Source organism: Sorghum bicolor, chromosome 3 (assembly GCF_000003195.3).
Source record: "Sorghum bicolor cultivar BTx623 chromosome 3, Sorghum_bicolor_NCBIv3, whole genome shotgun sequence".
Lineage (NCBI taxonomy): Eukaryota > Viridiplantae > Streptophyta > Magnoliopsida > Poales > Poaceae > Sorghum > Sorghum bicolor.
Window position 1 is genome coordinate 69,353,967 of NC_012872.2, and position 24,964 is coordinate 69,378,930.

The 24,964-nt window shown below is 43.0% G+C and overlaps 3 protein-coding genes across 4 annotated transcripts; 1 reads left to right on the forward strand and 2 right to left on the reverse strand.

The window, feature by feature from the left end:
• Positions 1-2,170, reverse strand: LOC110433924 (NAC domain-containing protein 48). Its single transcript, XM_021457048.1, has 3 exons — positions 1,914-2,170; positions 1,531-1,805; positions 1-998 (listed from the first exon to the last, which is right to left on the reverse strand). Exons 1-3 carry the CDS (start codon positions 2,080-2,082, stop codon positions 567-569), a joined length of 876 nt encoding a protein of 291 aa, XP_021312723.1. The 5' UTR covers positions 2,083-2,170; the 3' UTR covers positions 1-566.
• Positions 8,958-13,041, forward strand: LOC8061473 (U-box domain-containing protein 4). The gene is made up of 5 exons (XM_002456707.2): positions 8,958-9,126; positions 9,844-10,120; positions 10,226-10,342; positions 10,429-12,393; positions 12,601-13,041. The coding sequence occupies exons 2-5, from the start codon at positions 9,848-9,850 to the stop codon at positions 12,661-12,663; spliced, it is 2,418 nt and encodes an 805-aa protein (XP_002456752.1). The 5' UTR covers positions 8,958-9,126; positions 9,844-9,847; the 3' UTR covers positions 12,664-13,041.
• On the reverse strand, positions 13,809-24,521 carry LOC8061474 (zinc finger CCCH domain-containing protein 44). 2 transcript variants are annotated; one of them, XM_021455653.1, is made up of 14 exons: positions 23,903-24,521; positions 23,446-23,507; positions 22,286-22,470; positions 20,738-21,581; positions 20,513-20,634; positions 20,242-20,301; positions 18,219-18,269; positions 17,639-17,709; positions 17,314-17,471; positions 16,442-16,498; positions 15,982-16,038; positions 15,815-15,859; positions 15,216-15,284; positions 13,809-14,589 (listed from the first exon to the last, which is right to left on the reverse strand). In XM_021455653.1, exons 1-14 carry the CDS (start codon positions 24,004-24,006, stop codon positions 14,060-14,062), a joined length of 2,415 nt encoding a protein of 804 aa, XP_021311328.1. In that variant the 5' UTR covers positions 24,007-24,521; the 3' UTR covers positions 13,809-14,059. The 2 variants fall into 2 exon arrangements, with proteins under 2 accessions (XP_021311328.1, XP_021311327.1); XM_021455652.1 differs by having other exon boundaries at positions 13,809-14,598.

The following is a 24,964-nucleotide window of genomic DNA, read 5'->3' on the forward strand; positions in this document are numbered from 1 at the left end:
TTCAGACGCGACCAGCAAAATGATCGAAATAACATAATTCCCGTTTCAGTTTTTTCAAAGAGCCAACAGCTACAATATACTCTGTGCTACTCGAAGCTTGACGATGACAAATGGAGTATCTATATAGCCTGCACTACCTACCCCCATTGGAGATTGCAACTACAGGACCTTATAAAATAGAATTACTACTAACCAATGAAGGAACAGAAACCCTGCACTGAACCAATCATGTACTGTATGTATATGTACAAGAACACACACACACACACATGCCGCGCACGATCGACCACCCAATGCACTGTGCCATCCGTCCGTCTCCCTCCCTTCCGGCGGGGCCACACGGTCTCATTGCCGCCTTATCCAATCCAGCTATAGTTTCATAACCTATCTCCTCCTCAACGAGGTCAACAATGGCGGCTCGCCTGAGTCAAGCCCACACCGAGCGGTTGCGTCGCATTGCATTGCGCTGCCCAAGACAGATCAACCAACCAACCGCAGCGCCTTCTTTTTTTTTAAATAAATTCCCCCCTTTGATTGATGACCTTCGATCGCGTCGTCGTCTTCGTCTAGAACGGCTTGCCCCAGTACATGAGGATGTCCTGCAGCAGCGGGTCGCCGGCGTGGCCACCGACGACGGGGTCGAGCATGGAGCCGGCGGGGTTGACGGGGTCGGAGGCGAAGGTGCGCTCCCACTCGCTGATCTTGGGCTGGCTCTGCACCTCCCGGTCGCACGCCAGCTGCTCCGGCGACAGCACCTGCTCCGAGCAGCTGGAGTCCGCGTGCAGCCGCGGCATCGAGTCCGACGGCCGGTCGTAGTACGCCGCCAGGTCCGGGAATGGGGGAAGCCCGCCCGGCGCCGCCACGAACGGCTTCTGCTCCGGTGGGGAGCTCACCGCGGCCGCTGCGAACATCGGCTTGTGGTCGCCGCCGGCGACCGCCGACGGCTTCTCCAGCCCGCCCTTCTTGTTGTAGATGCGGCACAGGACCCAGTCATCCAACTGCACCCATCATCATCAGAAATAAACAATTTGTCAGATATGATGATCACGTAAGCACTAGCGCAAACTGATAATTGAATGAGAGCTAAAAGAATCACAAAGCGTCATTTCGATGTCTAATCCCAGACCCCACAAGAACTCTATTCATTCATATTCATATATCCAGTTGTTCTGCGTCTTTGCTGCCGTCGCCGTCGCAGGGCGCGACGGGCGAAAATGATTGGTTCGCCATGGGCATCGAATGCTTCCCCACCGAGGACAGCGACCCATTCGAATCATTTGGGCAAGTTGCGCCGGTGCAGCCCCCCTAGTAGCATGGCCCATTCCAAAAAAGAAAAAAGAAAAATCAGCGGCCCAAAACCGTGGGCCACGCTTATCCCCGCATTCATTTCGAAAGCAACACATTATCGTCGACTTCTTCGTTTTCTTTTGTGTTGTTTGACGCGATGATGACACGAATTTACGTTACGTTCGTCGTCGTAGAACACGGACGGACGGACGGACGGCGAGGTGCTTCTAATTTCAAGCTTACCCTGAGGCTGTTCTTCTTGCGGGCGGAGCGGTCGACGTCGGCGAGGCGGTACTCGTGCATGATCCAGTTGGTCTTCTCGCCCTTGGGCGCCTTGCCGGCGTAGAAGACGAGCGCCTTCTTGATGGCGAGCGGCTTGGGCGTGCCCACGGGCTTGTCGGCGCCGGTGGCCTTCCAGTAGCCGGACCCGGCGGCGCGGTTCGGCCTCGACCCGTTCGGGTACTTGCGGTCCCGCGGGGAGAAGAAGTACCACTCCTTCTCGCCGTACAGCGCCATCCCTGAACACACACACATACATCATGCACGGCATCAATATAATCGATCAGGTCGATCAACATCATCACGGCCGCCGGCCAGAAAACTGAAATTGTTCACGGTCACCGTACTGGGGAGCTGCCATGGGTCGAACTTGTAGAGGTCGATCTCGGCGATGATGGGGACGGCGATGGGCAGGCCGGCGCAGCGGCGGCAGAGGTAGTGCATCACCAGCTCCTCGTCCGTCGGGTGGAACCGGAACCCCGGCGGCAGCTGCAGATCCTGACCGCCGCCGCTCATCGTGTTCCTCCCTCGCTCAATCGCTGCCGGCTTGTGCTCTGCTGGTCGACGCTGCTGCTGCTAATGGGAGGAAGAGGGGAGGAGGGCTTGAAACTTGTTCCGAGTGCGGAGCCGGGCATTTATAGGCGCGGGCGACGGCGACACGTGTGGCCCGTGCGCCGGCCCCCCGCGGTAGCGCACACGTGGAGCCCCGCTCTGACCGGTTGACCGCGACACGTGGGCGCCGAGAGGCGGCGCCAATTCTGTCACTGCTTACGTCAGGTTTCTTGGACGGACGCGCGCTCGCGTCAGCGTTGGCGCGAGGGGTCCACCGCTGGGCGCGCGCTGCCCCCGGCCGGGACCTTCCGGTGGCGGCGCGACACGTCGGGGCGGCCGCGGTGGGGCGGCCGGGAGAGTACGGATGGCCGCGGGGGTGAGCCGTGAGCGTGATGGGGGAGGATAAGGATGAGTCGACGGCGACGCTGGAGATGATGAGGCAGGCGGCCCATGAGTTATGCGCGCGGTAGGTGCGTAGTTGGGACTTGGGAGTTAGGCCTTTTTCCAAAAAATTTCAAGATTCCCCGTCACATCGAATCTTGTGGCACATGCATGAAGTATTAAATATAGACAAAAACAAATATTGATTACACAGTTTACTTGTAATTCGCGAACTGAATCTTTTGAGTCTAGTTAGTCCATGATTGGACAATATTTGTCACAAACAAACGAAAGTGCTACAGTAGCCAAAACCAAAAATTTCCCTCAACTGAACAAGGCCTTAGTACCACGCCCGGCCGTTTTCTTTTCTTTTTCTTTTCTTTCAAATTCAAAAAGAGAAAAAAGAATGGAAAAAAAAACGAAGATAAGGGAGAGCCAGCTAGCTGATTTTGGAGCATTTAGGATTATGATTGCTATGAGATTTTGATTCCTTTGTTGAGTATATAAAATTAATTGCTACGGCCATAATTGCAGATTTATATAGGAATCAAATGGACTAGCGTCACTAGCAGCTTGCTTATCATAGAGGAGATATGTATTAGGGCAGCAGCATACGTAAGCCTATGACGAAAATAAATGTGACAAAGTGTAGACTTTTTGTAAGGATTTGAAAATACCATTACAATCATCTTTGTCATCATTATCCAAAGAGCGGGTTGTGTTAAGAGTTATCTATAATGTGAATATGTTCTTATAATCTACTTCATCTGTTCTAAAATAACTTAGAATTTTAGAATTTAACGTAGATGTAACGCCTTACATTTTCACTACGAAGATAAAAATATATAGAACCAGGGGGGGGGGGGAATACACTTCTACACCTACAGAAAAAGCTAGGATATTCTCGCAGCATCAAGTCTCGCAGTTTTCTTTTCTTTTTCTTTTTGAAATTGATGTTATTTTTTAGTTTCACGCTGGTCCACAAAGCTTCTGGCTACTGATATTATCTTTTATTTTCATACGCATGCGATGGACCTCGCATCATCTTGTATTTTTTTTGTGGCAAAATTTGAATAGCAAATTATTTTAGGACGGAGTGAATGAATATATATTTAAGGCAATCATACATATGAATACATTTTAAGTAATCATTAGTCAGAATCTACTAAGTTTAATTAGTTCCAATACTAATTACGTACACACTAAATAATGCATTATTAAACATTCTAAGATGTAATGTAAGCTTTTTAGATTTTGCCCTATTAAACTTGTCTGACTCTAATTAGATCTATATAAAATACTACTATATCTACTTTTATGATATTAAATAATGCATTTATCAAAATACATTTCATGGATGAATCTATTTTGGTTATAGATTATTTTGCGATTTTGGTAATATATCCATCCATCTAATTAAAAAGAGTACAAATCAAAACCAAACTATTTTAAGTTAAACTAAGTTCATAGGGAAAAAACATTGCCTTAACCTATAAAGATATTTCATAATAAATCTTATCTATTTGATATCATAAACATCATTATTTTTTATTAAAAAAATATTTAAGATGGATTAACTAATTGTTATAGCTAGAATTATACTCTTGTCTTTGAACCGATGGACTAAGCATTTATATAATATCGAAGAGAGCACCGATGCCGCACACAAGAGAAGACCATTGATTGAAAGGCGGTGGAACAAGCTCGCGACCGAACGAACACCGAACCCTGTAAATCCACACGTGACGAAGAAATGTGCGTGCGCACAGCATGCGCCATGCGGATATGCTCGACGAAATCACGAGCGACGAGACGAGACGACCCGCTCAAAGCTGCACGCACGCACGCATCCACGCCACGCGCGCTCAGCTGATACCGGTGACGACGCAGCGCGCGCGGTGGATTAGGTTGCCCGCATTTAGCTAGATTCCATCAAGATCAAGGTCAGGCTGCGTGCGGCGTTAGTCAACAGTCAGCACCGCCCGCGCGCTTTTCCTTGCCTTGCCTTGCCTTCACGCTCGCGGATCGCCCGCCCGTCCCTCCGGCTCGATCCCTTTCACGTCCATGTCCAAGCTACGAACTGGAAAAAAGCGCGGGTGAGTTCGGACGCCCAGCTCAGCGACTCGATCGATCGATCGCGCTGGGACGCACGCACGCGGCTGCTTTCAGGCCACCAGGTCGATCGCCATTCGATCAGGCAGCGCCAACCGGCCGGATCAATCGAGAAGACAACGATTCGTCGGTGCACAACTGCACATTGACTAGTGGCTCGTTGGTACGACGTGTCGGCCGGTTAGCTAGTCTCGCGTAGTAGTACGGGTTTCGTGTCGTGTCTTGTCCCCGTGCCTATCTGCTGTGTGCTGTCCGATCGTTCTGCCCCGTGGAATATGCTTATTGCCCAGGCGAATCAACCAACTGCAACTGGGGTAATAACCAGGCTAACAGCTAGCTAGTATGTCAAGATCACTTCATGCGTGCGTGCGTGCGTGCGTGCGTGCGTGTGTGTTCTCTATCACGCGGATGCCGCCCCAGGAAATTGGTGGCTAATGTGCGTGACTGGTTTCTTTCTGCCCGCGCGTTTTTTCTCCCCGCGCGCGATCCGATCCCCCTGCCGTACGTTCAGTTCTCTCGGGGTAGATGGTGATGGGATGTATGACACATGATGATGGCTAATGACATAGCTTGCCGGCTCGAGATACAAACAAATACAAGAGGGTTTCATCAGACATAATTAGGAATATACGATGCTCGTCTCTATTATTAATCGTTTAACAAAGATGATTGTCGCTAATAGCAGAGAGGGTCATTCTGAAGGTGTCAACTCTAGACATCGAGACAAACACTGTTACGACACAAACTTTTTCATACAAAATCTGATTGAGATAAACATTGTACTAAAATTGTAGAAATCGACGCAATCTATAACTTTGTAACGGACAAGTTTTGTATTAAAAATTGTTTAGAGTCAAAAAAAATATTTCAATTTCTTAGTTTGAAAATGAATTTAATATTTTCTAATGCTTGGATGCTGAAATACCTCTCTCTCACATAACTCTCCACTATAGTGTTTATTTATTTTTATTTATATGTCTCATGTATTTAGCTATTTGTAAATTGTCATTGATAACGAACAGAATTCCTCCTGGATTAGCTATTTGAGAACCATTTGGGACGCCCTAAGGCCTTGTTTAGTTCACCCTAAAACCAAAATTTTTTCAAGATTTCCCGTTACATGAATCTTGTGGCATATGTATGGAGCATTAAATATAGACGAAAATAAAACTAATTGCACAATTTACCTGTAAATAATAATACCAATCTTTTAAGCCTAATTGATTCATGATTGGACAAATATTTGTGAAATTAAAACGAAATGTTACAGTATCCAAAAACCAAAAAAAAACTAAACAAGGCCTAAGTCGTACTGTGCACAGTGCACAACTGTTGCTATTAGCTAGCTTTCGAGTGGTTAATAAACGAGCGCGCGCGAGGCCAATAACCTCTGTAGGCCCGCCGGAGTATAATATAAATAAATATACATGTATATGATTAGTCAAAATCCCAAAAGGGGGGGGTGTTTAATCATGCATATCCCATCAGCAACGTAGACATCGTGCTCATCACTTCACCAGTAGTGTCCTCCTCCGTCGTCGTTCCGATCGATCCCCAGCTAGAGCCTAGAGCAGCTAGCTAGCTAGCTATGCGGTTGAAAGTCTGGTGACTTTACAGCGAGGGATAAGATGCCGATGGATCGGATGTGCTGCGTACCGGTTGTGGTTGTGTACACTGTCACCCATCTTCGATACTGACGTACACTACTCGTAGCCACCGTACCAATCTAAAATTAAAAAGCAGATATGGTGGGAAAAGCCGATCGATCGACTGTTGCGTCATCATATATTTCGAGTATATAGTTTGCACGACAAAATATTAGTTCGTTCTCTCGATCACCTCCAAGCAACTGATGATCATCATCTTTTTTTTCTTGGCGATGAACTGATGATCATCTGATCTGGCGCATAATTATGCTTTTATGGATGCATGCAACGGTGAGATGAACCGTGTGGCAACAAAAAAAGAAGATGCACCTTTCGCTAAAAAGTGTTACGCGTGAGTTCACACACACACACAAAAGAAAAAAGAAAAAAATTGGGATGAGAGGCAAGCCGGAAATTAAAGAAGAAACAGAATGCATGGCATGCATGATGAGTCATACCCACACGCGTTGTTCTTATCTAGAAACCAGTAGCAGTAGGTACTTGTTTACGTATGCATGAAGCACAACCTAGCATCATTACTTCTAACTATAGCAGCTATAGTAATTTAACTATGGCTTCCCAGCTTTTCACATACACCACATGTACGTGACGGCCTCCTCTGTTTAAAAAAGGGTCACCTAGCTTAGCTGCTTCCATCGTCCTTAATTTTATTAGTACACAACTAGAAGCAGCTGTTTAATACATCCATTTGTACACGTCCTGGCTGGCTGTCTGTCTCTGGATCACTCGGCACAGGGAAAAAGAAGTAATATTCTCTAATATAATGGCGTCTGATTAGGAAGCCCAGCTGGGGGCGAAAGCAGTCGCTAACCTAACTCCATGTATGATCTCAGTCCGCGATAAGCCAGCGGCCATTTGTTTAAGGGCGTCTAGACGGTTCCAACGGTTTCTTTATGCTTAATTTGCTGCCCTGGTGAGGTGAGATGAGGTCGATCGATCGCCCCATTATAATTTAACTACAATGGCTTAGCTAGTGGCGCATTAGCGAGTAATCGGTGTGCACAGCTACCATGGGACAGGGCAGGACCGTGACTCCTAGTACGCAGACAGGTTTCGACATTATTTCTGTGATCGATCACGTGTTTGCTTTCACGTTGGGAGAAGGCCGCCTCTCGCGGCTGCATTCAGCTGCTGTGTCGACCTGACCTGTACCGCACAGGAATATGCTAAGCGAACAAACGCAGTGGAAGATTTTAAAATTGTTATCGGTAGTACTACGTGTCATCTGCACACATTTGATGCCAGACCTGATGGCCAAGGCCCAAGAGAGTTGCCGAAAGGTTCTGAATGTTGAGGATTCAGGCCTTGTTGAGATGCGAAAAAATTTTAGATTTCGCTAATGTATCATTTTCGTTTGTTTGTGGTAAATATTATCCAATCATAGACTAACTAGAGTCAAAAGATTCGTCTCGCGATTTACATATAAACTGTATAATTAGTTTTTGTTTTCGTCTATATTTAATGTTTGATGCATGTGTCGTAAGATTCGATGTGATAGAGAATCTTGATTTTTTTTTGGTTTTTAGAGTGAACTGGCATTGTTCAGTTTACGAAATTTTTTGGCTTTGGCTACTGTAGCACTTTCGTTTGTTTGTGACAATTATTATTCAATTATAGAGTAACTAGGCTCAAAAGATTCGTCTCATAAATTACAAATAAACTGTGTAATTAGTTTTTATTTTCGTCTATATTTAATACTTTATACATATGTACAAAGATTTGATGTGACGAGAAATCTTAAAAATCACATGTGTTTCTCTGGGTTGTGCTGTGCTGTAGTCCAGTACAGTAGTGTTTCGGTGCAGCCTGGCAGGCACCGTCCACTGCTCTACAACGGGCAATGGCTTCGTGAAATCTGCGATAAATCTGCCATTTACTGCTTGGTTTTTTTTTGAGAATTGTCTTGTTTGTTTGGCTAATAAATCATGATAAAAAACATTGTTAGCTGATTTGTTGTGAGAGAAAAATCTTCAAATTTGTTAGTGCTGACTGTACTGTACTGTGCGGAGTCGTTTTGGATCTGAAAGTCTGAGGCCTTGTTTAGTTCCGAAAACTGAAAAGTTTTCGGAACTGTAGCACTTTCGTTTGTTTGTGGTAAATATTGTTCAATTATAGACTAACTAGGGTCAAAAGATTCGTCTCGTGATTTACAGTCAAACTGTGTGATTAGTTTTTATTTTCGTCTATATTTAATGTTTCATGCATGTGCCGTAAGATTCGATGTGACAGAAAATCTTGAAAACTTTTTGGATTTCGGGGTGAACTAAACCAGGCCTGAAACGATGTACCCCTGCCTTGTTTTTCCAATGCATAGCCGAGTATTCAAGGCCCCTACAGTCAGTACGAACCTCGGTCCGTACACGCGGTATGGGCGAATCAAAAAGCACGCCGGGCGGGCCCCACTTCCTGAGAGAAAAACCGCGCCCCACCTCCCAGTCCGTGCAGGCCGGTAGTACAAGCAACCCAGCAGCGCCGCGCCGGGAATCAGCGATCGGCTGCGGGGCCCGCGACTTGGGGAGCAGTTGCAGCCGTCCCGCAGCCGCAGACGGACCTGCACCGCGTCCGTGCACCGGGTCTAGCGGAGGCCCGTCGCTCCCCGCCCAACCGGCCCCACCAGTCAGTGTAGGAAAGCGCCTGGACCACCGTGCACCTGCATCACCTGGCTCCACTCTCAACAACTCCGTCCGTTGGCCTCCTTGCTCTGGTCGCTGCCGCCTCCCCCTCGTGTTCACACTCCTCTAGGCGCCTGAGGCCTCACGGTCTTCGTCCTCGCCCCCGCGTCGCAGGCTCTCAGACCCGCGTGGAGCTCACGGCGGCGACCGCCATTGGACTATTGGAGTTCCCGGAGGTACGAAACCCGCCTGTCTCCCCCCGCCTCGAATGCCTAGCTTTCTTCGCTCCTAGCGTTGCCCGGTCCCCTTGTATCGTCGTAATCGTAATCATGCCCGTTTGATTGCTCTGGGATCGGCCCGTGCAGTCCCTGTTGCATTTGTGATTTGGTGGTTGTTCAAGTGCTGCGATTAGAGGGGATGGAAGCTTGATTTCGTGCGCAAGCAGGTGCGTAAACCTGCTCGCACACGCGCACGCGCGCGCTCTGAGTCTGGATTCGGGATTAGCAGCAGGTGTTTGAGGTGATCCTGCGTTTCGACTTGGCTAGAGGCCCTGTGATTACGACAGATTTAGGGTTTAGGAGGGGAATGGGATTTAATGGGCGTATGGGTACAGTACTCTTTGCACTAGGCGGAGTTTCTGATCGCCAGCTTTTTGCACGCGTTGAGTATGATAATAATTCGTTGTTCTCATGCCTAAATTTCCACATTTCAAGAGATAGGAACGAAAGTATGTGCAATTTAAGGTCCAATACATTTGATAGGCTATACCAGTGATGACTTTATGAGATGTGCTTGCATGTTGGATTGTCTACATTTCCTTAAGTGGAGTAAGACTCATAAATGGCGTTTGAAATTTCCTTAAGCGGTACCAGAACTGTCCAGTCCATCCTTTTTGCTTTGGTGAGTTCTGCAGCTAAAATAGACTTGCATTATGCTCTTCAATCTTCATACAGGCCAATGGAGGAATCGGTGCCAGTGTCAATAATCAGCAGTATTTCAAACTTTCGTACCCTGTCTACTAGTAGTGTGGTAGAAACTGAGCTAGTTAAAAGATACTGCCGGAAGATTGATGAAATCCTGGGTCTTCTGAAGCTGGTCCTCGATGAAGTTCTTCCCCAGATTACTCTAGATGATAGAAAAATTCTTCTTCTTGAGGAACTGGATGCTACCATCAATGATGCGATAAAGCTAGTTGGAAGCTGGGATTTGATGATGAGCAAAATTTATTTTGTAATTCCCTTACCCCTTCCATTTACTACTGTCATTCACATAAGACACAACTTGTAGCTTATACAATGCTTTCGTTATTTAATACTTGCAAATTATTATATGAAGGTTATGCAGGTGGAGTCCCTTATTACCAAGATGCAAAATTATGTGCTTGAAGTGTGCCAAGTTGTCAATTCTGAAGTGACACCACCAGAAACCAATTGTGTTTCAGTGTACTTGGAGGTAATGAAAAAGCTTTATTGTCATATCAGTAGCACTCCTTTCATATGATCTCATATTCTAATCACTTTGGTTCTTGCAAATTTCAGAAAATAAAGCAATTTCAATGTGAGAAAATTATGGGTATCATCAAGGAGGCTTCCAGGGACCTTGTCAAAAAATTTATGCCAAAGTCAGAGACATTGACAAATATCCAAGTCTCTTTGAGCTTGTCCACAAATCAAGAATTGTTGATGGAGGCTGTTGCCCTTGCCAAAATTAGAACAAGAGTCAGCGCTGAGGATAGTTCAGAACTAGATGGTATCAACCATATCTCTGAATTAGTCAACCATATGCTTGAGAAACATGTGGAAGAAAAACAGATGCATAGTATTAATGGAGTGCCCATACCTGCTGATTTTTGTTGCCCCCTTTCCCTTGAACTGATGTCAGATCCAGTGATTGTGGCTACTGGTCAAACATATGAACGGGTTTTCATCAGGAAATGGCTTGACTTGGGTTACAATGTCTGCCCCAAGACACGTCAAACTTTGGGACACAGCAATTTGATTCCTAACTACACTGTCAAACAGTTGATTGAAAATTGGTCTGAGATACATGGTGTAGTGCTACCAGACCCTGTGAAACTCTTGAGTTTGAGCTTTTCTGTTTCCCTCAAGCCGATTAATGGTAGAACAAGTGATAAATCTCCTTCCTCTGAAAACTCTCCAAGGACAAATAAGTTTGGTTCACCAGATCATATGATATCATCAGATGACAGTTGTCATCCTAACTTGCTGCATGAGAATTCTGATTCAGATGATCAAATCTCCAAGGCTTCATCTTCTGAAGACACAGATGATTCTGAAACTGATTCTTCAAAGTTACTAATTGCAGCTACTGAAGCAAACAAATTAATAATATGCAATGCGACTACTGATGGTTCTGAAGCCCTTGTGCAATCGAGAAAGGATGGTTTCCATGCTTCTGATGTTGAGCAGCATCTCCAAAGCAACGGTATCAGTAGTGATATTGGCTCAAGTGCTTCTTCGAGCAGCAACCATCTTGAAGTCGTTGAGAAGAATAAGGAGGAACAGGTCTCAAGTAACAGCATTGCATCAGAGACTACAAGGAATGGCCCAACTGCCACCTTCTCAAAACCAAATTGGCTGCCAAGGTTGGGTGGTGTTCGTTCTCGAAATCATTTAGTCTGGCAGCAACAATCAGATAAAGCTGTTCCAATGGATTCAAGATCTGATTTTGCTAGTGCCGATAATAAAGTTTGTAAACTTATTGAGGATCTGAAAAATGAGTGTACTGATCTCCAAAGGGCAGCAATAGGAGAGCTGCTGGTTCTTTCAAGGCACAGCATGGAGAATAGAATTGCCATTGCAAACTGCGGTGCTATACCCTTCTTGGTGAATCTTCTTTATTCTGCAGATCCCAGCATGCAGGAAAATGCTGTAACAGTACTCCTGAATTTGTCGTTAGATGACAACAACAAGATCACCATCGCAAGTGCAGATGCCATCAAGCCTCTCATCCACGTTCTTGAGACAGGTAACCCAGAGGCAAGAGCAAACTCAGCTGCAACTCTCTTCAGCCTTTCAGTAAATGAAGATAACAAGGCCAGAATCGGACGCTCTGGAGCGATCAAACCCCTGGTTGACCTGCTGCAAGATGGCAGCGCGCAGGGGAAGAAGGATGCAGCAACGGCTCTCTTCAACCTATCGATATTTCATGAGAACAAGGCCCGCATTGTTGAGGCTGGGGCTGTAAAGCACCTGGTGGAGCTGATGGACCCAGCAGCTGGGATGGTTGACAAGGCCGTCGCCGTTTTGGCAATCCTTGCCACGGTGCAGGAGGGAAGGAGTGGTATTGCTCAGGCAGGTGGCATCCCGGTGCTGGTTGAGGTTGTTGAGCTGGGCTCAGCACGGGCGAAGGAGCACGCTGCTGCTGCTTTGCTGCAGCTCTGCACGAACAACAGCAGGTTCTGCAGCCTGGTGCTCCAGGAAGGTGCCATGCCTCCTTTGGTGGCGTTATCGCAATCAGGCACGGCCCGTGCAAGAGAGAAGGTACAGTTGCAATTGCAGTCCAGTCCGTACCATATTGGCATAAGCATAAACTGCACTTGCAGTCCAGTCCGCATCATATTGGCATAAGCATAAGCTGACACTTTCAGTTCTGTACTTCATGTTTGAGAAGTAAAAACTTGCAAGACAAACCTATATGTTATGCCGTAGTAGTTTAAACAGCTTAACTTTTTTATTTTGTATGTGCAGGCACAGGTCCTTCTGAGTTATTTTCGTAACCAGCGTCAAGTTGGCAAGGTCGTCAGGCGCTAAATTCAGACATTGTTGTGGTTTCGCTCAGGCGTAACTTAACCTCTGATGTAACTATGATTGCTTTTCCTTCCGTTCTTGGGCAACCATACTGGTTGAGCAAGTGGTGTACATCCCGTAGTGACCGTAGGCTATTACTATTAGTGATATTCCTGGGTAGCGAGTGGTTGAAGAGTGAGACGTCTCCGTTGTACATTATGTGCTATTTTTCAACCGTAATCATTTTTTTCTTCTTTGACCATTGTTGGAGGGGATGTGATTATTGTTTACCCCATAGTTTGCAACTTTTATACCATTCCCTGAAATGACAACTCATCGTGTTTAGTATTTGTCAGTATTATTAAGTACTTTGTATTTTTCTAGTACTTCTCTTACTATGCTGACATATTTCTAGCTGTTGTTAGTATACGGTGCTGAGTATTACTGGATAGTGAACGATGCTGACATATTTGTAGCTGTTGTTAGTATCTGTGTCAGTAGCTATCATTATTTATCTCATAGTGTTTCGGTATTTATTTTGATTTCCTTCAATACTTTGTTCCCTGCTTCTGACAAATCATAGCAATTGTGTTAGTATTTTTGTGAACAATTTCTATAACTTGGATTCAGTACTACTCAGCAAATTTGTTGGCTTCCAAGTTACTGTAAATCTTGTTGGCTTCCAAGTAATATTAGAACTCTCATCTTGCATCAGTATTTGCAATTTGTAGAAGCTTTCAAGTTACAGTTTGGCTTTTAAATCTCAATAACGATTTCAGTACTACAGTTTGGCTTTGTAGGAGGGGTCCCGACGCACAGGGCACGGCAGGAGGGGCGGTGGCGGTAGTCTTCTGGGCGGTCGGCGTCTTCGAAATGGCTCACAGAAAACCCCTTTCGCATTCGCGCACGTACACAATGGTCTTGTTTAGTTGCAAAAATTTTACAAAATAAAAACTGTAGCACTTTTATTTATATTTGACAAATATTGTCCAATCATAAACTAACTAAGCTCAAAAAATTCATCTCACAAATTACATACAAACTGTGTAATTAATTATTTCTTAATTTATATTACTCCATGCATATGTCGCAATATTTCTTAATTTATATTACTCCATGCATATGTCGCAAGATTCGATGTGACAGAGAATCTGAAAAATTCTGCAAAATTTCTCTAAACAAGGCCAATATAGGAGGTAGCACGTACTAGCCCGTTTGAAAATGTTACTATTTTAACCATAAAAAATGTTCATGTTGGTCCATTTCGATGTCCAACCCAGACTGAGACTGAACACTGAACATTCATGCATCGACAATGGCACAATGCTCGAGCCTCGAGGTGACCAAAAGGTGTTCCATGTTCATGAGGTCCAGACCGGGAACGAAACGAGATCCAAAAAGCTTCGACGACGAGAGCAGGCTACAGATGCAACAAGAAGGCATCTCTAAGCAAGATAGCCTGCTCAGAAGTCTGCCCCGTCTTCCACACTCGGAAGCCCTCGTCGGTGAAGAAGCCCAGTCGTTTCCAATGCAACATGTGCATCATCGTGAATGGCCCTTGGGTCTTTCCTTCAGGGTCTATGTAGTGCCACTGCCACAGGAGCGCCGAAGGTGACACGCCGTTCGTGGCTGCACCTGCTGACCCTTGCTGCTCTGGGCGCAGAACTCCATTCATGGCTGTATGAGCTAGCTGTCGCTGCTCCGGCTGAAGAACCCCATTCATGGTTGCAGATGCTGGCTCGCGCTGCTCCAGGTGAACATCCCGATTCATGGCCCCTGGAGCATGCATCGCCTTGCCTTCTGGCTTATGTTGCACTGTGCGAGGGTCCTCATCGTCATCACTGCTTAGATCGATGACTTCTACAGCTTCATTAACCTTTGCCATGGCAGCTTGCCGGGAGTGGTCACTTTCATCTTGGTCAATGTTCATGGCTTGAGTTGGGCTATCATCTGCATCAACTTTACAAATAAAGGCCTTGTTCAGTTCGCAAAAAGCATGGTTTTTGGCTACTGTAGCATTTTCGTTTTTATTTGACAAACATTGTCCAATCACGGAGTAACTAGGCTCAAAAGATTCATCTCACAAATTACAGATAAACTGTGCAATTAGTTTTTATTTTTGTTTATATTTAATGCTCCATGCATGCGACCAAAGATTCGATGTGACGAGGAATCTTAAAAATTTTTGCGAACTAAACAAGGCCAAAGTTAAATGTGATTGCAGAAAAAAGAGAAAATTGTTAGGAGGTTAACGACAGGATAGAGAATAATATGTCACTGAGCAATGTCTTTTTTTTTATTTGAAATAAATCACTGTGCAATGTCTTCACAGCAAAGAGCAAATGCCTATTTCTGCAGCAGGATACGATAAACACCAATACAATCAGAATAGCAATCCATGTGTTTGAATGGGGAAAATGCAACAAATGCCCAGTCATCTAGATTCCATTTGATACTAAACCAATATGACCAAACTTGTAATTATTAAGAAATGGGAGCCAACCATGCAAATATTAGAAACCTCTAGAAGCTCTTGCAAGAATCCATCACATTAGCAAAGGTGTTGAGTAGCAAACCTTGAGCATCGTCCATTTGAGAATGTAGTGCAGGATCATGAGTAACACCACTGAGGCAGGCTTCATGAGCTACATGGATAAAATGAATACATAAGATCCAAAACTAGCAGCATTAATTCCACAGGATCAATATATCAGAAGAAATGGCTTTATGATCAAGCAGTTCATAACTGACATGATCTTTGGGCATAACAATATATTCAATTTTCTATCAACATCATACCCGCATGCACACAAATGAGTTATACATGCGGAGGTATTACCTTATCACTGCTATTGAATGTAGCATTTGGTGGTCTATCAGGGTTTCTTGGCATCACCATGCTAGACTATTAGTATCTAGTGCAACCCACATGACTAAGTGATCCTATGGTTTTGGTGTTCAATTGGTTTCAGAATTCCAGTTACTCAATATAAATAACGACCCTAAAACATTTAAGCATTCCATCATTTATTATCCTTATTAGTTTCAATCAAGTTCTAATTAAAATTTATATGCGCATAAAATATATCTTGGACTGATTCCAAGTTGAATGAACATACAAATCAAATTGTTGTCTGAAAAGTGTTAGCACTAGATAAGAATCACAGTACAGAACCTTCAGAAGGAGCTTCACGAGTAGCATCACCTTGCTTAGATGCAACTGATGGCAGACGAAATCACCAAAATAGCCCATAGATAGCAATTAGTTACATAATGGAAGTTATAAGGTAAACAAAAGAAAACAGGTAGTGTAATTTTCAAAACATCATATCTGAATCAAACCTTCTGATGATTCTTTGTTTAGAACGTTCAAACAATCGTGTATTTGCTCCGTAGCACCTGGAACAAGCAAGTAGGCTTTAGTATTAGGTGGAGAGCAAGCAAGATAAGCAGGTCTTTGCCTCCGATGGCATTATAATGGCTTTCCAAAACCACTAATTTATTTCTAAGTTTGGATGTAGTAATCAGTCGATAGCAACTTTTGTGGAGCTTCAACAGTATAACATACTACAATTAATCATGATTCCCCAGCACAGCATACCAACCACAGCCTAGCCCTTAGCAAGTAGAAAGAGAAACCAAACTTGACATTAGTTCCATCTAGCAGTACAAGTTAAGAATAGAAATTACTTAAAAGGAAAAGGTGGAGAACAGAGAACTGTTACGGAACCTTTGGTCCTCCCAAAATATAAAATTTGAAATAAAAGGGTGTAAAGCGAACAAATGTAGATTTCAATCATACCTTTTGACAGTTCCCCATTAAGAACATTCAAAGAATCAACTACTTGATGAGCGGCACCTGAAACAAAGCAAGACAAGCAGGAGGAAAACTACCATTAGTTTCACTTTTGTCTATACAAAATTTAAAATAATTTGTAGGAAAGGGAAAAAGGCGAGAGATGCAGAATGCTTATGGCTAATCAATATAATTTTTTTTATTGGTCATAGTTATTAAACAGTAACATCAAATGCTTCTATCTCCTAAGATTCTAGCCTGTGCGGGAGCATAGGTCGCTGGAGTAGAGTATAAAATCTAAATGAATCGAACTCACAGCATGCTAAACTTAAGTTTCAGTAATATTTCTGAAAATGGTTTTGCATTGACCATTCAGAATGTACTTTCATAACTAAATATCACTTCTAATATTTCAAAACAGATGATACATGGCTTGCTGTATCATCTCCAAATCAACTCATCTGAATACTTCCATTCTAAATATAGCTAATGAACAACTGCAAACTTGTAGGAACGGAATTCCATTTAGTAATAGGTAGTCAGCTTTTGCAAGGGCAAATATATGCATATCTCAATTGCAACAGAAATTATGGTGTTACTTAACAACAAAATGACGCATCGACAAAATAATTAGCTCCATTTTGTATAAATTAACTGTGCTTACTTTTTCACAGTGCAATTTTTTTTGAAGGATAAGCAGGGGAGGCCCCTACTTAAATTTTTTGATTATATGACAAACGGTACAAGTTACAGGGCTTCAAAAGCGCGATTTGGATCGAGCATGTAACAGCTTAGGTATTTGGGACCATTAGGAATGTGAAACAGATGCAAAGGAAGGAAAAGGTGCTTTAAGAAACCAAAATTTCAAGTGTTAGCACCTCTATTCTCTTGAGAAGAGTTGCTTGCTGCAGCTTGGAGTTCAGTTTCCTTTTCTCCGCATTCTGTATCAGGAACAATTTCTGGAACCTCTTCAAGACGACGCTTTCTTTCAGCTGGTGTGTTTAAAAGTTTTTTTTGGCCCAGTAGTTCCACCAATGTAGAAAAGAATGGGTCAAGGAAGAAATCCTGTGGGAAGTTTCTTCAATGGTCCTAAGAATATGTACTACTACTAACAGTGAAATATGAAAGCAAGATGACATTAACAAAATGAAACACTATACTAATACTAATACATGATGATCACAGTCAGTCTAGAAAGGATATTCTACTTGTAACCCTTTCATCTGCGCAATATTGATCTTTCTTTCTAGTCTCACAAGTTCTCTTTCAATCCACTGGAAAATGCCAATGTCATCGATAATATTAGATGCACACATAACACATGGAAAGAAAAGATATATCAGTACAATAGTAGGACCAATGAAGAGCTGAATCTACCATGAGAATTTAAAATTTTGCCTTCAGACATCAAATGTTGTCTAATAGATGCAAAAGATTAGAGTATGTGATGCAGGTAATACTGCCATTCAGACCTACAGGACTTCCAAAAAATAGCTGTATCAATTAGAGTATGGTGGACAAATAATTCAAGTTTCTAAGCAAAAGAGGAGAACAGCAATTGTGTACAAGTTTCAAAGCAAAAAAAATGCTGATATTGATACTATGTCATGAAAATCACTATGTCCTTGGTACGAGTTACAAAGTACTCCTTTTCAGTTGATTCAGACAACCAGTTACTTGTAAAACTTCTAATTTGTATCTATCTGCATACATTTCCCATCCAACATACAAAAGCATGAAGTAGCAAACCAATGGCATTCACTGAACTGCCAGGTGCACTTACATGATTAACTATGTCTGTATACACAGTTGAAACCTTTTCCTCCAAGTCAGCCTGCCAAAAAGAGCGAACTCAGAAAACTAACAAAGGAGCTTAGCATATGCATATTATAAACTCAAGTAGAACAGGAGACACTCTATCTTTAAGTATTTACAGCTGACACATATTAATAGGTGCAACCTTAGGTAAACAGGCTGTCTTAAAAAAAATCGGGCTGCAGGGGACGTAGCCCATGTGAGAACGAGTGGATTTTGTTAAACCCAGCCGGAAAATTCACTCCCACGAGGAGACGAACTCAGGATCCAAGGAGTACTACTCAAGCCACCTAACCAATTCAGCTAGAGGCCCTTTCGCAAACAGGCTGGCTTTTATGTCTGCAAGACATTTTTTTCCCTTGTTCGTAGTGTCACCATGAGAAATGATGGTAATTGGTAAATATCAAAGAGTTTGAAGTTTATATTGCCAATATGATATCCTTGCTGTATTAAAAATGGTATTTGCAGATTTGCTTACAAGACTGCCAGTGTCCAATGATTTTCTTTAATAGCTGAAGGGAGTAGTGGAAAACCAGAAACGGAAATTTTTTTCGAGAACATGCAATGGCACGTGTTTCATTAAGCAGAGAGTTCAGAGTTGACAAGAGGTAATCCCCAGATTACCAGACACACACTCACACAAGCAAAGGGACAGCGAAGGAGAGAAAAACAAAGAGGAGAAAAAGACCAAAGCACTACAAAAGCACCACACAGATCAACCAGAGCGCCGACCGTCGAGAACCCCTAGCGGTCTGTACCCTGCCGCGAACCAGAGAGCAGCCTCCTCCAAGATGAGTTGGGCAAGTTGCAGCGGTTGCCGGCTGGTTGAATCGAATGTCTGTCTGTTCCTCTCCTTCCACAAATTCCAGCCAACCAGAAAGAATAAGGAGTCAAAACCGCGCCTCAGCTCCTTTGGAAGAAGCTTGCGCGACGCTGTACACCAAACCATAATCCGTTCCTCCTGCGCCGGGACTAGCCTAAGCAGGCGGAACGCCCTGAGACAGACAGTCCAAACCTCCCTGCTGAAGACACATCCCAGGATAATGTGATCTAGAGTTTCGGTTGATCCTCAACTATCAACAAGTACAGAGTATGAACCGTCCATGACATGACCTGGCACAAATAAAGTAACACCTACGCCATACCCAAAACATTTCCCATCATTCTAACTAGCTAGCGTATAACATATAGAAAATATTACTGTGGTCCTTTATCTCTATGGACTAGTAAATTTCATTTCTATTAACAAAACAATCTGGTTTGTACACCCTCATAACTCCTCAGTATTTGCTAGTGTTCTAAACATCCAATAGGAAGAGCAACCAAGGAAAATTGCCTAGATCATTTTTCACCATGAATCCACTAATTGCTGCTGCTTCCGTTATTGCTGCTGGATTGGCCGTATTAACGAATTGGCAGGAGCTCTGCATTTCAATTAAGCAGAATAGAGTTTATGTAAAGACTGCGGCTTAACAACCGACCACAGATATTTCCCCTCACAAACCACACTCCCGGGAAACATCCCAAAAATAAAGGTGTCCCTGGAGTGACGGACAAGGCCAGTCTACCCCTGCAAATCAAGCGCCCTTCTGTATTGTACTAAGCGTTCTTTAGAGCATAAGAAGCATAGATCCCCTACTGAATTTGTATAGGAATTATCTTACTTTAGCACTGGAGTATGCTAGAGGAATCTGTGATTTATTTGACATGACATGAGATACATCCACAGATTTGCGTTAGTAATTGGCAATGTGAATATGTTAGAATGAGAGCCATAATATTGATTCACAATAAATGTACACATACATCCAACGCATGCAAATACAAAATATTCTCATCACTAGAGCAATGGACGTCAAAGGTGAAAGAAAGAAATCATTTATTCAACAGCATGATAAGTCTACTCCATCCAGTGCCACATATTCAAATCATCAAATGGTTATGCACTGCCACTACATTAAAAAGAAGAAAAATTCAGAATATGATCTTACAACAGTAGCCCGTTTCAGTAGTCCTTTCTCGGCCAAAAAAATAAGATCACCACACTCATCCTGTTACCAAGGGAAAACGCATAATTATTCCAACACATCTTTTATTCAGGCAAAAAAGGCTAAATATTGAATAAGTGAGCCAATGTTGCACAAACTACTTAGTAATGACAAGCTACTTTAGAACAAATGTAGCACTAAATTTAATTTCCTATCAGCAACAACTAACTTAATAGCATTAAAATGCTACTAGATTAAAAAAAAAAGATAGTACCTCTGCTAAGTCCTCATCTGAGAGTATTGATATACTGATATCATCCAACAAACCAGTAACACATAAGAGAATATTTGTACATGTATCATTTATCTTGTATTCATTTTCAGACTTCTTGATGCCTGTTACAGGTTTATCCAACAGCACGTGAGAAAGTAGTTTCCTTTCTTGACAAATGAACTAGACCATCAAACCTAATAAAGAATGATTGCAAATGATCTATACCTGTTACTTGTCCAAGAAGGTATGCTTTTCTAGGTATTTCATAGCTGTGCACATTTTTTCCGCACTTGACTCTAACAAAACAGCCAACAACTTTCTGTTCAAATGTGTCTGGCTGACTCGTCAAAAGACTAATAACTAAAGTTTTTCTCAGGTAGATTAGGTTGATATTATTCTGAGTAAGGGCGGCAAAATGTCTCTTGCTTCCTTCTGAGACCCTCTTAGCAATCTTTGGCTCCAGACTATTCCGAGGTCTCTTTTTAATAACTGGGGTGTCATCATCATCTTCAGAACTACAAAAACTTTCATCCTCTGAAACAGCATTTGAAGCTAGATGAACTGCCAAGAACTTACGGATCATTTTGCATCTCACTTTTCTTCTCGTAAACAGGGGTTGCAGCTTATCATCACACAAGAAACGAAGTTTCTTATTGTCCTGGTATAGTTTCTTCTCTTTGATGTACCCTTTGACAACTCCAATAATTTCAAGTTCATCAAGAGGTTTTGACGTATCCTTTCCAAAACTTGACAAGAACCCAATTAGCTCTTTGGAACCCCACCCAACATAGGTTCTCTTATTTGACTTGTTCTTCTGTGATGTGTTCGCTTTAATCTGTTTTCCCTTAGAGTCAAAAGGAATTGTACCATTGGCGCCATTATCAGGAGATGTATTTTCATCTGACTTGTGATCAACAGCTGGAAATCTCTCTAAATTCACTCCTTTACAGTTAAGCTTTCTATTCAGAATATAACTAGCTTCTTCCAGGTCAACCAATGTCAAATGTTCTGCATCTTTAATTCCTTCCCAGTAGTCTTTAAACAAAATTTCGTAATTATATGTTTTTGCCTGGAGATGCACATGAACACTTGTCAGAAAAGATAGAAGAAGAAAAAAACATGTTGCAGAGGTCAAATTGTATTTTTTTTTTATATAGTATAAACAACTTTGGAATTCTTTCCACAAAGAAATCCAACAAAGTTATGGAGGGGAAGAACTAAAGGTGAACTTTATAGCAAGCAACAAACTCTTTTCGAGAACTGACTAGTAAAGACCCAATATTGTACTTGAGGAATCTGGGTTGTTTTATCCACTTAGACTGTGGCATTCTTGTTCTAGGAGTGTTGTGGGTGTGTGATCAGTGGCAGAGCATGAGCTAAAATCAAGAGGGGGCCAATGCCATATGCTCATGCTACACCTAGCTAGCTGTTACTATCTTCCAGGTTGTGCTTTATCCATGAGCAAGAGAAGCCAGCAAGTAAGATGAAAAATGAGATGACGTGCTTGTGCATGTAAAGCTCGTTTGATGGCATTGTGTATGAGCTCCTACATCATTCAGTACAACGGCCGTTGATGCTTTAAGAATAGAGAAATGCTTGAAAGCCATAATGAGCAGCAAATGCAGGAGAGCAGAGCGTGTCAGGCACATGTGAGTCTGGCTGTGTGGATAATACATGGATTTTTTTTCTTTAGTGAAATGGCATGCAGCCTCTAGTGCATTTGAGAACAGTATAATGATTCAGAAAAATAGTTGGGTACATGCATGCAGTTACCACATGAGGATCATTCTTCTCAATCGCGATAGCCAGGTTCAAGCAGGTGCTGCAGAATCCCTTATTTTGCTTTCTCAGTTGCACAAATTCTTGTTTTCCAAGGCAGGCATAGCAAACAGAGTAAAGTGGACAGCACAGGCACTGATAATCAGAACATCCTCTGCACTGGACACATATGTGCCAATCTGTACAAAGTCAAAATTAGGCTCACGAATGAATTACAATAGATTTCAAGAGTACAGAAGCTAAAACAGATATTTCATAAAAGAGGTTAAAACAGACATTCCACATTTCATGATCATATATGTCAGGTGCAAAATGCTCATTATGTGCAACTATTTAACTCCTGGTTAGCTTGATGTGTTGTCAGACAAAAGAAGTTGGATAGTTACTGTTTACAAGTTTTTATTGGAGGCACTGAAATGCTAGTTGTATTTCTGTTCCATGTTGCATAATGCTGGAACAGGTACCTCCGTAAAATAGCAAACAGTTGAAAGCACAGAAAAGAACAAGGATAATTTCATAAGGCGGTTCCTTTCAAAAAAAATTCATAAGGCGGTTTGTACTTCAGGATAGGTGGCCGTAACCAAGAAACGAACAAGTGAACATGAGTGACAACCAATTTTTGGACAAGCTTCCAGTCAAACTTTCTAAAGCAATGGTTATCAATATATTCCAAAATATGCATACTAGGAACACAAAAAGCATATGTATGGTGTTTTTCTTTTGGAAAAAACTTCCACAGTACAAATTTTATGGATTCTACAAATTTACCGCAATATAAAATACTCGTGAAAAGTACATCTTCTTAAGACTGATGTTATCCAAGTACAAGTATTTGTGACTGAAGGGTGCACGATTTTAATTGCAACAGATCATACCAGCCCTCAAGCATCAACATCTGCAGAGCTATTGAAGGACATTGTCTTTTCATAGCAGTCATTGACCAGAAACACTTTTCCCTGTATCGGACCATTACAGATTCATAAAACCAGGCACACATTTAGGATGCATGGTCATGTTCAACGAATGGGTAGGTCATCATGATCGTGCAGCACATGTGTGATGTAAAACGCCAATCAAAACTATTGTTTGACATTAACATATCATCCACACATTCAGGACAGGAATGGTAAAATGGACAGCGTACAAGTTCTCACCGCATATGAACCCCTCATCTTTGTTTTGGACACAGCCTGGATGGTAAGCCTTGAGGCAGTTCCTGGAAAGGACCAGGACGCAAAATTAGCTAGCAAAGCAAAGCTGTTGGCAACGATTGGACTGAAAAATAAAATGAACCAGGCGACGTTTTTCCCCAAGCCAGCAGAGACATAAGCAGGTGGATTCAGGGGACTGGGTGGTTTCACCACGCAGAATCGCTGCACCAACATCTACCCAGCTGCATTCCGCAAGCCATCCAAATATGAAATACGCCGGAACAAGACAGCAGAACGAAATCACGCAACCGATTAAAGAGCAATCGCGATGAATTCTAGTCTTCTTCTTTTTTTCGCACCAAAAGAGCCAACCGATCGACACAGAAAACCCCCAAAAAAACCCCGCATGTTCATCATCAATACAGCTAATCGGGGCGGCGGAATCAGACGTATACCTTACCTAGAGTCACATACGCGGAGGTCGTGCCCGCTGTCCTTGCAAACGAAGCAGCATTCCTCGGCCATCTTGTCCTTTTCCTGCCCCTGCCTCTTCATGCTCATCATTTCCTCCCCTGGACGCGCAAACGGAGCGGCCTGGACTTAAACCCCCTCAAAACCCTCCGCAAAACCCCGGGGTCACCCTCGCCTCCGCGATCCTCGCCCGGATGACGGCGGTCGGCGCAAATGGCGGCGGCGGAGGGCGGGCCGTCTGGGTGAGTGAGGGTTTAGTGGGTCCGAATTCTAGAGAGCGGAGGAGCGAGCGATTATGTGGCCATGTGTGGGTGCGAGTGAAACCAGCCGGTGCCGTGGGGGGAAGAAATGGAATGGAAAGGCTCGAGTCGCGCAGGCCGCCGGAGCGCAGAGCACGCCGTCGGGCGGTTGGGGGTCTACCGGCGCGTGCCGCGCGTGACGCGTGGTTCTGGCCGCTTTGTCCTTGTTGGTTGGCTCGCTTCTTTTCTTCCTCTGCCGGTCCGTCTCGTGGAAGGGAAGTTGCTGGAGGCCTTTACATATAATGTCATTATAAAAATTATAAACATTAGTAGTTATTTATTTATAAGTTATTTTTTTGATAATATTTATTTATAAGTTATTAAAAAGTTGAGTTTGTCGCACTTACATCAGATTTGACTCTAACGGTATTAAAGTGCAGATATAAAAACATCTAAATATCTAATTGTTTCTTTGAGCATCTTAACGATCTCAAATAAAAGAGCTCAAAACTAGAAAGTTGTAGATCTCGTCGAGATCTACAATATTTATATAAAAATATTTTTGTTTTATTTTGTATAAAAAATATGCTTTTTCTAAGATATAATAATCATATCAAATCATATCTTTTTGTAAGAAATTCAACAAAAATAATTTTTATACAAAAATTATAGATATTATGGAGATCTGCAACTTTTTAGTTCTGAGTTTTTTATTTAAGGTCATTAAGATGCTCAAAAAAAATTATTACATATTTAGGCTTGAGAATATTTTTGACTTTTCACACTCGCGGTTCAACATTATTAGCGCTAAA

Coding starts and splice junctions, on each gene's coding strand:
- LOC110433924 (XM_021457048.1), bottom strand. CDS start 2,082: ATGAGCGGCGGCGGTCAGGATCTGCAGCTGCCGCCGGGGTTCCGGTTC. Junction 1,806..1,913: donor CGACCCATGGCAGCTCCCCA/GTACGGTGACCG, acceptor GTGTGTGTTCAG/GGATGGCGCTGTACGGCGAG. Junction 999..1,530: donor GCAAGAAGAACAGCCTCAGG/GTAAGCTTGAAA, acceptor TGATGGGTGCAG/TTGGATGACTGGGTCCTGTG.
- LOC8061473 (XM_002456707.2), top strand. CDS start 9,848: ATGGAGGAATCGGTGCCAGTGTCAATAATCAGCAGTATTTCAAACTTT. Junction 10,343..10,428: donor GTGTTTCAGTGTACTTGGAG/GTAATGAAAAAG, acceptor TGCAAATTTCAG/AAAATAAAGCAATTTCAATG. Junction 12,394..12,600: donor CGGCCCGTGCAAGAGAGAAG/GTACAGTTGCAA, acceptor TTGTATGTGCAG/GCACAGGTCCTTCTGAGTTA.
- LOC8061474 (XM_021455652.1), bottom strand. CDS start 24,006: ATGATGAGCATGAAGAGGCAGGGGCAGGAAAAGGACAAGATGGCCGAG. Junction 17,710..18,218: donor ATACAGACATAGTTAATCAT/GTAAGTGCACCT, acceptor GGCATTTTCCAG/TGGATTGAAAGAGAACTTGT. Junction 16,499..17,313: donor CTCTTCTCAAGAGAATAGAG/GTGCTAACACTT, acceptor GCTTTGTTTCAG/GTGCCGCTCATCAAGTAGTT.